We start from the raw sequence: 12,869 nt of genomic DNA, 5'->3' as shown, positions 1-12,869 counted from the left end.
AGATTGAAAAACATGAGCATTAATCCCTGGAGAGAGTTTAAAATTAAAAAATATTCCACAGTTTAGAAAGCTTTGGGAAATAGTGCTAAAGTGTTTGACTTTACTTTGTGAAGGTACACGCCTTTCTCTGGAAAAAATACTTCCTTATAAATTATCATTTTTAGAGAGCTTATTAAAACAACAGAAGAGCAACAAAACCAACCAAACTGGATCATTACTGCATGATTCATATGAAAGAGATGATGATGATGCAACAACAGCTCTCTGAAAAGAATATTTTCTAATCCTAAAGCGCTGTACACACCTTTTCATCAGTTGTTATGGTCAGTGCTCAAACTTAGCTGCAGGTGTGGGAGCTGTTAAAGTAAAAGGCATGTTTTCTAATTTTTACAACTTTTCCTTTTAAATTGAGAGATGAACCAGAAAGCAGAGATGTGTTTCAAATTTTTGTATTGATTAAAACCACAGTGTCCGCCCAAGACGATGGCAGCGGCATCAATACCTAAAGATTGAGTTCATAAATGTAAGTTTCAAATTAGTATAAAGAGATGGGTAGAGTACTCAAAAGTTAAAGTCAAAGTTCTAAAAAAAATTGAAATTATGTGAAATTTCTGCTATTTTAAAGATTAAATTAAGATTTTCTACCTACATAAATAACAAATGTAGGTAGAAAAAAAATTTCCAAACCAATTTATGTCAACATAAAACTTTTGAAACCAGTACTTACAGTACGTAATGTATGTATTGGAACCGAATAGAGTACTTCCTGTGATGATGTGTTGTATTTACTGGATCTTTTTGACCAGCAGAACAAGCTTTTGTAAAAATGGGAGATCTCACTTGAAGACTTGTTGCATTTATGATCCTTAGTCACTGAAGTTACTCATAGTTTGTACAGTATCTTAAAATTTTATTTAAGAGTAGTGATAATATTTCTCAAATAAAAGCTGAAAGTGTAGTGCAGAAAAACTACATCTAATTGTCCTTTTATTTTCTAAGAAAATACTTAAGTGAAATATAACTATTTACTACCAACTTCTTATTATTCTGGATTACAATTTAAATTGCAAGTATTCAGCAACAAAAACCTGAAATACAAAATATGTAATCTGTAATGCTCAACTCCTGAGTGAAATTAGACTAGTATTAAATTCTAAAATTTATGTAACAGTTTAATTCAATTCATTTCAGATTTATTTAATTCACAACAACTGTTGTCTCAAAGCAACGTACAATAAACAAACAAAACATTCATTTTATTAGCAGAAATATAAAGTCAATTCAACCCAACCAAGCAGACAGATTCACAGTTTATTACATCTATTATCAAATAATGCAGTAAAGTTCTGTTTATTATTCAATTTGGTTAAAACATTTTCTGTCTAAGGAAACCCAGCAGTTTGCATTGAGTCACTGATTTGTAGCAACATGCTAGCTGTTACAGAGCTAGCATGTATCAACAATGAAGAAAAATAAACTCACCTTTTAACATAAAGAAACCTCCAACTTTAACCATTTTCTTTATTTGAAATATTAATTTGACACAATGACTGCTACATTTTTAGTTGGCTGTGTAGTAAAGAAATAAACATTTAATTTCAAATAAATTATGAAAGCCTTTTGTTACAGTCCCAGGCAGTTTAATGGAGCGTTTACATTTCTTGAGGTCAAATCGTAGGATTTGTGAAAAGAATGCAGACATCATAATTATTCATCTCTGCTGTTTCCAGTAAGTCTGTTTTCTTGTTCCTTTATCTGCTGCATGTCTGTTTATTTTTTCGGTGTCCAGGAGCAAGCTGTGGACCGCGAACACGAGAGGGACGTTTTCCAGCAGGAGATCCAGAAACTGGAGCGGCAGCTGAAAAGCCCGCAGAAGCTCCAGCTTGGTTCTGATCAACGAAACCAAGAGGTAACAGGAGGAAAGCTCAGTTTCTCTGCCAGAGTGCAGATCTGTGTGAGTGACTGCAGAGCAACAGGACGGGTAGAATTTTCTTTGTTGGCTTAAAAATGACACCAAATAGTGAAATCTACACCGACCGAGAGATTGTTCTTTTGAATTCTTGTGGTTTCTGTGTTAGGTAATGGTTTGTTTAATTTCATCAGAATAAAACAAGATGCTTTCATTAGGCTGCAACAAAATGTCAGATTTGGATTTGCTGTGCGATTTCTTATTTGCTTTTATGTGCCGCATATTAAATTTACTTTTCATCATCGTTTGTCCTTCACCATCATCCTTTAATGGAGACATCCAGTCCTCCAGTGGGATTGAGAAATGTAGCAACCATCTCCTCACCTTTAAAGATGAGATTTTTGCCAGCTGCAGTTTGTTTCCAAGACAAGTTTTACTACCTATTTCTTAAGTAGCTAAACTTGAAGAATAAACAGTTACATTCAACTAAAAGTCTATTCTTTAAGATTAAAAACATGCAATCTGCTTTTCCAAAAATATGATCTAATTCATTTTCGTTATCATGAATATATGTTTTAGTTTTTTGTCACCACCTTTTAGATTGTTTTGTTTTGTCATTTGCCACTGCTTTAGCCTCAGTTAGATATTCTGAATTTTCCTTTATGAATTGTCAGTAATCTGCAGATTTCTGTAGCATTTTTCATCATAAAGTTTTTTTCTGCCTCTGCTTCCCTCACGCCTTTGAACTCTCCATCCTGTGGTCCATTATGCCTCTGCCTCCTTTCTTCTGTGGCTTTAGCAGGTGGATGGAGTAATCCTGAAGGTATTGCTTCTAGCTGCATCTCACCTCCTCTGCAAACATTTAGTGCATTTCTAGTCATCCTGACCCGCTTCCTAACTTCCTCTGGTTTCCCTTTTTCTTAGCTTTGTTAGAAAAATCCCTCTGCTTCACCCTCTTGTCCTGCTAATTATTTTTCCTCTTCAAAAGACAAAAAAAATGTCTAGTCATGCATTTTAATATTTTTCTTTTTTTGCGGTTGCTATTGACTTTGGGAAAGTTTTGGACTAAAAGTTAAGTTACTCACGAGCCATCTGTAGACTTCACAGTTTTAGGCAATTGTCTCTGCATAAATGAGCAAGCTGTCACTAAATCTTTGACAAAATTTTATTTATCTTCCAACAAACAAAAACAACAAATAAGAAAAGCTCAGTACTCGGATAGAAAGAAACTTGCTTCTCACTTCCCTTATTCTCAAGTTAAATAAGTAAATTATCTGGAAAAATCAAACATACAAACATATTTGCATCTCTTGTCATCAACATATTTGATGAACAATTTTTCAATTGAAGCTTTTTCAGTTGTAGCCTTTCATTTTTAAACTTTTTTGTGGGTAAAGTGGGACAGTGGAAGGATGTTTTGTGCCTTCTTTAAAGTAACTTTCTTCATTTTCTGGTAGAGGAAAATGTGATTACAAGTCTAATGGATAACATCCACCATCTAGTTTGAACATGGGTCAACATGCCATCGGGCAGAAGAGTTGAGAGGCCAGACAGGAATTAGAAACAAAATAAATAAAAATAGGGAGTGATGATGCAATCAATGACTATAAAGGTCATTTAAGGTCACTACTGCATGAAATTATGTAGTAATATAACTTAAAGAAGCAATGTTGCTTAAAATACAGACGTTTAATAAAATAAACACAATTAGTTATTTTAATTTTGCTTATATTTTAACTTTTTTTATTTATTATTATAAATACAAATCTGAAAAGTGCCTTGTGCTTTTTTTATTCAGCCTCCTGTGAGACAAATCAACAGCAATTACAGCTTCAAGTCTTCGTTTTGCCAACAGTATGAAATTTGTAGAGTTGACTTGTAATCAGAAGGTTGTGGGTTCAATTCCAGTTCCATCCTGGAAAAGTTTACCTTGGCACAGTAGGGAAATGTAACTCTAATCTGCTTTTTTTTTGTGAATATGTGACTTTTTATGACTGACTGGCCCGTGGTTTGTGCCGCTTCCATATGTGGTACTAAATCGGATCCATATCAGATTATTTTTAAAACGTCCGCTGTCTGAACGGTCATGTTGCATTTTATTGGACTTTTATGTCATTGATGTGAGACATTCATCATAATTCTGCACCAGGAGAAGCGTGTGATTAATCTAAAGTGTTTAAGGCTTTAAATCAAATTAATCGCGTTATTTATTTTTGACCTGTCTCTTGCAGAGGGTTTCTTAGTTCTAAGCAGCGCGTTTTGTGATCTTGTACTGCGTTCAGGAATGAAGACTCCAAACGCGAGTGAGAAGACGAGCTCAGTGGCAAATTTAACTTTAAAAAACATGGCGGTCAGAGCGGGCAGGTCGCATACAGAGGCTGTAGACCTTGATGGAACGTACCGAGTCTGAGTCCGGTTCTTTGTTCCTCTGCTGCATGTGTTTCCCCCTCTTCTTTCTGCCCCCTTCCTGTCAAATACAGTCCACTAGTGCCCAAAACAATCTTTAAAAAACTCCCAAAAAACATTGTGATGGACATATAACCTACAATGAGTTATTGTTCATTTGAAACAAAATTACTTTTGGTAAACCTTCTTGAATATGAAAACCTGGAAAACTGAGATGTCTAATTTGAGACAATAAAACATTTTTTTTGAAAACGTGCATTTTTACATTTCACGTTTACAAGGTTAAGCTTAGAGATTCATGGTGATTAATCAGCGGTAGAGTGCGATTGATCTTCTTGGTTCATTTTCTTAGATATTGGTTTTAACCTCTTTATTTATTTTTATCCATCACAATTACATGTTTTGCTTTTTTCCTGCCCTTTGAGAACTAAAGATATAAAGGGCATTATAAATAAAATCTATTATTATTATTATTATTATTAATAAATATTTTAATCAATTGACAGCACTAAAAGTAAGTCAGCTTTAATAAAATACACTTTTCTCTTACATTAGATTTAAATCAGCCACATTAAAACTATTCTTCTCCTCTCCTCCTCCATATTGATGGTCTTTGCTTTCACAGGTGGATCGTTTCCCCTCCGTTGCTCTTAACTTCTTTGTGGTTTTGCGTCTCTCTCCCTGCCTCCATCCCTGCACGTTTTCTCACACCAACCCCCACCGCCTCCTTTCTCAGGTGGATCAGCTGACCTCCCCGCTAACTGCACATGTATCGGCTACGCTGTAGCGACTTGGATCTGATCAAACAGTCCTCCTCCTCTGTGTTCGTCGCCTCACTCCGCCTCTCTCTCTCCCTCTCCTCCTCACCAGGTGGAGCAGCTAAGCGCCCAGCTGAAGGAGAAGGCAGATTGCTGCAGTGAGCTGCTGCTCGGCTCTGAGCAGCTGCGTCGTGAGTTGGGAGAGCGCGACGAAGAGATTGAAAAGCTGGAGAGCCGCATTCGCGAGCTGGAGCAGGCCCTGCTGGCCAGCACGGAGTCCCAGGAGAAGGTTAGGAGGAGGGGAAGAGGGAGATGAAGGTTGAGTCTGAATGTTAATGCTGTGTGTGTGAGAGGGAGCATGCTGGAGGAGGAGAGAGGGAGAACAATATGTGGGTGGGTCTACTTCAGTTGCTGTCGCTGAGTTAGAGGCTAGCAGTTGTTAAGATTGCCCCCCAGTGTCTGTTGATGGTTGTGGGAGGAGGAGTGAACCTAAAAGCAGTATAGATGATTAATTAGTTGTATTTTGCAGCAACCAGCCTGCTGTTGTTCGATTGCTGCAGGAGGTTTTTCTTTTACGCTTTTCTGTGCTTAAGTCTGCGTTCTCACCAGCCCTGCTTAGTCCTCTTTAATCAAGCTCCAGTTCGTTTTTGAAAATATGACTAGGTAATTAAGTCTTATTGGAAGATATTATTAGCAATAGTCTTAAAAAGGGCAAACAAAAAAACTGTTGTTTCAGTCCTTTCATCCTAATTAAAATGTCCAAAATTTTATTTCACTTTATTTGCTGAAGTTCTTAGTGTGTAGACCAGTAAAGATTGGCAGTGGTTATAGAAACTGGTGTGTAAAAACAAAAACCTATAACAAATGAACAATTAATTCTTACCCTGGTGGGGGCGCAAGTCAAGCCTGGTTTCCCGCCAGGCTTACAAAGCCCTGGAGGAAGCCCTGGCTCAAAAAGCAGGAAGCAGACTACGTCTCAGGAGATTCTGGGTAAATACAACCAAACCAAACATGTGCAGGACAAGTGACTCATGGTCTTTTAGACAAAAGAGAAATCCTACAACCGTTAAATTCTAACGCTACTTCATTTTTGTTTACATTTTGTGAAAAAGAAAGTTGCGCTCCAGTTGTCTTCTGACGTTTTTGTGTCGTTTTCTTCAGTAGTTCTTAATGCAGCGCCTCCACAGGTGAGGAGGGGAACAGGTTTTTCAAAGGGTTTGGTTTGTTTGACACAATGCAGTGTGAAAGTGAACCGCAGGAGCTGAAAATGTAATATGTTGCGAATAAGGTTGCACTGATTGCAGTTTTCTGGCCGATCACTATTTACAAAGCCTGACCCACCGATTCCGATTTTGACCGAAACCAATTTTTTTGTTGGAAATGATGAGAAATATAGTAAAAAAAGTCACAACAGTGGGGTTGACTATTGTTAACTGTCAGTCAAACCTGTATGAGAGAGAAAAAGAGGACAGTGGCTGATTTTTAGACCTTTGCTAAGGTAAATAAGATTGGCTGTACAGGAACCCCTTGTTGCATCTTTGGTTCCCAATGGAGCCGAGACTACCTGAAAATAGCTGCTGAGCCGTGTCGTTTCTTTCACAGGTTGAACCAAAGAAGCAGCATGCACCAATCACTGAGACGAAACACTCCACACTGGAGGCTCAGCTTCAGACGGAGAGAGAAGCTCTGGAGAGGAAAGAGAAAGAGGTGAGGGAGGAAACGGACAGTTATTAAATGTCTCAGATTAAAACCAGGAGAGAAACAATCACATGGTGAGTCTGTTTATTTATTAGGAAATAAGTTAATCACTCTAACATATTTTCATCATCTGGATGCCCATCCATTCATCCCTCTGTTTATCCATCCATCCATAGCTCTCACTCTCTCTCTCTGAAATCACATAACTGGCTAGTTCTGAGTCTTTTTCTTATATCTACTTATTCAGCCACACTTCATATGTTTTCACAGTCGAGTTCAGGGACCGGTCCGATAATGAGCTCCGTGTTTGTCTTTTGATGTTCCTTCTGACGCTCACTTCCTGTTTGATCTGCCGCCACAGATCTGTAACCTGGAGGAGCAGTTGGAGCAGTTCAGGGAGGAGCTGGAGAACAAGAGCGAGGAGGTGCAGCAGCTCCACATGCAGCTGGAGATCCAGAGGAAGGAGATCAGCAGCCAGCAGCAGTTCCTAGAAGTGAGGGACAGCATGCTCCAGGTGAGCACAATTACTCCTAAGAAGATGAAACATAAAAAACATTTACAGTTCCTTGCAGAAGTGTTCATACCCCTTCAACTCTATCATGGTTCATCATGATATAACCACAAAATTCAGTAAGTTTTATTGTGATTTTTATGAGATTGTGAAGCTGGAGGCTGAATATCCGTTTTTTCAATCTAAACTTTGACATGAATGTGCATTGATCTAAACCAATCTATTGGTTTAAATCAATATATATTGGTGTAGATAAAGTCCTGTGGGCTTGTTGTGCTTTAGGAAGATGAACCATATAACTCTACAAAGGCTGAAGAGACAGGAATAATTCTGCAAGACATTTTATGTATTTTAGACATTTTTAAACCTCTAATACTTTACCTCTCAGTCTCTCCAGGAAGTTGGAATGTTCTTTTGTGATTGTTGCAGCTTAAAATTACAGATTTTGTGCCACTTTTTTCAAAAAGGTTGCTCTTTCTTCAGCTTTATTATAAAAGTTTATATTATATATTAAAGTTGAAATTGCTCCACATAACCTTTGTTAAAATCCTGTCTTTTTTGCATTGTTAATATTTGAAGTGCAAATGAAATTTTTAAGTAACCTTTATATAAGTATAACCAGGTCCTGTGAATCTGTCAAAGTGCAAAAGAAGAGTTTGATATTAGTCATTTTAGTTAACATGAACTGTAAACTACAGAACATTTCAAAACGGTTCTATCTGGGAAAAACAGTCATTGTTTCCGTTTAGAGACATCCTGAAACAGGAAGTTAAATTAGAAGGCAAGACTTGCGGAAAAGTTTAGATTTTTCTTGAAAATTGCAAGTCTGAGCAAAACTTGTGAATAAATTTACAGTAAAAGTTTTGATCTTAACTTTCTGGAGGGACTGATTGACATAAATATAAACTATTATTACTCTGTAAGACATTGAAATAGCAGAAATTGGTTTGTTGTAAACTTTTTCAATTTAACATCTTGGTCAAATTTGCCTTGAAATTATTTCAAAAAACCCTTTTTATTTTCTTGTTTATTTTAAACTGTGTTTTTACTTTGTACAACAAATTAAAAAGATGCTTTTTCCTTCTTTTCTAACTCTGTTTTTCATATCTTTAAGCTTTTTTGTCCCTGTTATTTTGCTTTGCAAAGCTTATCGCCGTGACATTTCCACTCTCTCAGCCAACAAGTTCCCAGTCTCCCCACAGAAAGACTTTGAGTGGATAATAACTATGATGTGTTCGTTAATAGCCGTTGCGTTATAATCTCTGACTCTTGAAGGTGATGGAGGAGAGGGACAGAGAAATAGCTCTTCTTAATGAACAGATCTCTAAGCATCAACACATGGAAGCCGCCTTTGACAACAAGGTAACCAAACATGCGCATAAAAAATAGAGCCAGTCTTATTTCATATGCGCATTGCTCTGTAGAAATGCCTCTGTGTGTGTTTTTATTTTGCTCCCCCTGCCTCCCTTCGTTTCATTTTCTGGGGTTTTGTTTTCTGGTTGGTTTCGGTGAGTAGATCCGTAGCGTCGTCTTGTGTTTTTGAGGTGGTTTGCTCTTGTGAGGTGGTTTTCATTAAGCCTCTGAGTCCTTAATGTGTGAACTGATTCTAACAAAACTTTAGGGCTGCAACTAATGATTATTTTAGTAATGTGACGATTAATTGTCTAAGAAAAACGGCATATTCAACAAATTTTCATTCAACCACTTAAACCTTTTTTATACAATTTTAGAAATATGTTAAAATATGCAAATAAGAAAATAATCATTTTATTGCTTAGAATGCAATAATATAGCATTTTTAAGTAAATCTAAACAGGATGGGTAGAACGTACAGGGTTTCTCCCAGAAAACTTGCTAAGCCTGGTGGTTGGGGCGCTAGGGCAGTCATTCATCCAGCCAGCCGCCATGTTTTTGAGTTAAAAGCTGTTTAAAGTTGACAGGAAATTTGAAAATATCACCTGATAGTTATGCGTTATTGGACAACTGGAAGATTAATACCGAAACACCAACTATAAAGTCTTTAAAAAGGCAATCATTAATAAAAACTAAAATAATTAAACAATGCAAAGCCTGGTGGGGGCACAAGTAAAGCCTGGTGGCCCGCCAGGCTTTTTATGCACTGTGGTAAACCCTGACATTTCTACAGATAATTGTGGTTTTATCTTATATGTTTGTACAGTTTTGGCTTAATTATTGCTATTTTTAGTATCAAACAATGGAGGCACTGCAAAGACACAACATCTTGCAGTATTTTGGTCTAGTTTCTACTGCAAATATCTTAGTATACTTGGAGTAATACAAAGTAACTTACAAGTAACTTTTCAGCAAGATATATGAGCTTGTTTTAAGTAAATAATTTCTAAATTTTGAAGAAAAAGTGCTAGTTCCATTGGCAGATTATGTCTAAGTGAAATAATCTGCCAGTAGAACTAGAACTTTTTTAAATCAATGTAAAGAAATTATTGACTTAAAACAAGCTACTATAAGCTAGTGTTGTCTTATTTCAAATGTACTAAGGTATTTACACTAGAAATTAGACCATAAATACTTGGTAAGATTTTGAGTTCTTGCAGTGTTGAAATCTGTTTTACACTTTTCACATCTGGACAGATGTTGTCAATGATCCCAGTATAAATGATTGACTACTGTCAGCAGAAAGCCCTGAAACATATTTCAGATCTAGTTTTATGTCTTTTTTAAGAAGAAAAAATCAGATTCTCCTGAAATGAAATTTGTGTCGTTTTTGTTCCTGATTTTGTCTTGTTAGTTAATATTTGTGACAACCACAAGTATGAAATCAAAATGTTGGAGTTGCATCTCTAAAGGTTTTAAATAAAAACTGCGAGGACCAACGTTTGACTCGGAGGTTTAATCATGTTGTGGGACGTTCATGGTCTCATCAAATATCAACACTCTGCTGTGATATTAATCTGTATTCCTTCTTCTTACAGGAAATGGATGCAAAGGATGAACTGATTAAAGAGCTGGAGTTCCAGGTAGAGTATCTGCGGAGTGAGCAGGACCGCCTGAAGACGGACAGAGAAGAAGAGGTGGACCAGCTGAACGCGGTGATAGAGAAACTCCAACAGGAACTGGCCAACATCGAGCAAAAACAGCCGGAGGCGGAGGAGGAGGCGAAAGAAGAGCTGGAAAGCGGAGGATGTGTTGCAACCAAAGAGGAGTTTGATGAAATGAAGCAAAGGATGGACCTGGCCACCAAAGAGCTGGACACTCTGAGAGCAGAGCACAGCAAGCTGCTGGAGACGTACCTGCGCCTGAAGCAGAGCGCAGAAGCCTTAGCTGAGACGGAGAATCTGGGCGGCGCAGAAAGTGAGTTTGAAGAAGCTCTGAGAGAAAAAACTGCAGGCCTGGTGGTTCTGCAGGCTGAAGTTCAGGCGCTGGAGCAGAGCGCCGCGTCCAGAGTGGAGGAGCTGGAGCTGCGAATCCGGGAGCTGGAGGTCCTAGTTGAGGAGAAGGACTCTGAGGTGGAACGCTGCCAGGTTCTTGTGGAGGAAACTCAAAGCTATGCAGACAATCTCCAGCAGAAGGTTTCCACTCTGGAGGGAAATCTGACGGAGAAAGTGGCTGAAGCTTTGGTTAGCCAGGCGACTCTGGAGGCCTTCCAGCAGCAGCACAGGACTGAAGCCTCAAAACAAGAAGCACAGAGCCGCCCCGCAGCCTACGAGTTCGGCGACTTCGGCATCCCACAGATGGATTTCAGCAGCCTTGGTCCAGCCAGGCAGGCGCCAAGAGGGAAGGTGGCTCAGCTGACGCAGAAGCTTCGGGACCTGGAGGTCGGACTGAGCGGGATGCAGAAGGACCAGGAGCTGCAGAAGCAGCTGCTCTCCAGCTCCGAGGAGGAGGTGCAGGAGTACGAGAGGAGGCTGGCGGTTCTGATGGAGCTGCTCAGTGGGATGAAGGCCGGGCCGCAACAGAGAGCAGCGCCGTCTAACGAGGTGAGGAACCTGAGAGTTCAGCAGTACGTTAACCAGTTACATTAACATTTCATTTACTTGAATGACTTTTTTTAAAAGACGTACTTTAGGAGTATTTTTACTTTTATTACGAAGTATTTCGACTTGTACTTTAGTAAAATTTCTGGATTCTCTACTCACAGAATAAAAAACATGTTTTAACCAGAAATTCACCAGACACAATAAGCAATAAATCAATTAATCACATGATAATTTAAAATGAGCAAAAACTGGATGATGAAAGTCTTCAGTCTGCTGCTTTGGTCTCAACCAGCCCATTTTTTGAAGGACAATTTTGTTTAGAATAAAAGAGAAAGCACTTCATTGACAAGCTAAGGTGTTAAATATTAATAATACAAATATAACCATAAAAGATCAAGTTTATAAAATATACATATACCTAAAAGTGATGTAAATGTGACTGAATATAAATAAATCAATAAATAACTAGCATGCACATGCAAATATGTTAATCTAAAAATAATCTATAAATGAGTGCAGAGGAAATTAGATTTAAGTTACTCAGAGTTGGGCATTGTGAAGGCTAATGGCTACAGAGATTTCATAATTCATTTTATTTATTATTTCTCTTGTTTAATTTTTTTTAATATTAAATATTTCTTCCAATTCCTGTTAAATGTTCATTAGAATTTAAAGTTTATTGATCTTCAGAATGTCTTCTTGTGTTATTATGCCACTATTATCATTATGTTGCTTGAAAATGCTCTCAAAACAACAATGTGGTTTATTGCAATATTATCATCCAGCAAAACACAGACACTCGCCTGTGTTTTTTTTTTTTAAAGTGATTTTTTTTTCAAATTGTTGTATTGATACCTGATTTTTGATACTTAGTTGAATTATTGTCATTTTCGTCTTTTAAAAAACAAAAAATGTAACTTAACTTTATATTTTGGTCCTTCTGATTTTGTAATTTTTTTGTTACTCAGTACCTGAGGAGACTTTTTACCAAATACGTTTTCACTCTTCAGTATTCTGCCTAAATTATATCAGCCTGATGTTTCCTCTGAGCTCTAAATCTATGGATTTAAACATGTCAGCCTGTAATAATTTGTTTATCTTTGATAAAAGTGGCCTCCTCTTCAGGCCGAGCAGCCGGGCGTGTCGACGCTCCTTCAGGAGCTGCAGGAGGTCCGAGAGGAGGCGTCCGCCACCGAGGAGCAGCTGCAGAGCCTCCAGGACAGCTGCAGCAGACTCAGACAGGAGCTCCACGTACGTCCTGCAGCTAATACCATCCAGGCCTGTCGCAATAAATCAGCTAATTAAAACAAACTCAGTCATTTCCATTTGCATGATTTATTGTTTTTCTCTTTCTACTAAAAATTGGACGACAAAAGTCTTCAGTCTGGTGCTTAGAAAGACAGTTTTGTTTACAGAAACGTTATCATTTATTTTATTTGTTGTGTTTTATCTTTCAGTTCCAGTGTTAAAGTTTATTGATCTTTGAGAATGTTTTCTTGCATTATTATGCCATTATTACCATTATTTTATTTGAAAATCGGCTAAAAACAACAATATTATCGTTTTATCATCCAACAAAATTTGCTGGCCTAGATGCAAACGCTCACCTGTAGTTTTTGTTAAAACTATGT

General features: G+C 37.6%; 1 protein-coding gene across 8 annotated transcripts in view; it reads left to right on the top strand.

Annotated features, from left to right (window-relative positions):
- akap9 (A kinase (PRKA) anchor protein 9) overlaps positions 1–12,869 on the top strand; it is a 95,489-nt gene that overhangs the window by 52,480 nt on the left and 30,140 nt on the right. For 5 of the 8 annotated variants that reach the window (XM_032581333.1, XM_032581332.1, XM_032581328.1 and 2 more), the window contains 7 exons: positions 1,790–1,909; positions 5,186–5,362; positions 6,676–6,780; positions 7,133–7,285; positions 8,558–8,644; positions 10,234–11,238; positions 12,349–12,489. In XM_032581333.1, the coding sequence (XP_032437224.1) occupies positions 1,790–1,909; positions 5,186–5,362; positions 6,676–6,780; positions 7,133–7,285; positions 8,558–8,644; positions 10,234–11,238; positions 12,349–12,489 (1,788 nt within the window). The remainder of the gene's footprint in view (positions 1–1,789; positions 1,910–5,185; positions 5,363–6,675; positions 6,781–7,132; positions 7,286–8,557; positions 8,645–10,233; positions 11,239–12,348; positions 12,490–12,869) is intronic. The other 3 variants (XM_032581330.1, XM_032581331.1, XM_032581334.1) reach the window with 3 other exon arrangements.

The sequence above is a fragment of the Xiphophorus hellerii genome, chromosome 13 (assembly GCF_003331165.1).
Source record: "Xiphophorus hellerii strain 12219 chromosome 13, Xiphophorus_hellerii-4.1, whole genome shotgun sequence".
Classification (NCBI taxonomy): Eukaryota; Metazoa; Chordata; class Actinopteri; order Cyprinodontiformes; family Poeciliidae; genus Xiphophorus; species Xiphophorus hellerii.
This window is presented reverse-complemented; position numbering and strand designations above follow the sequence as displayed.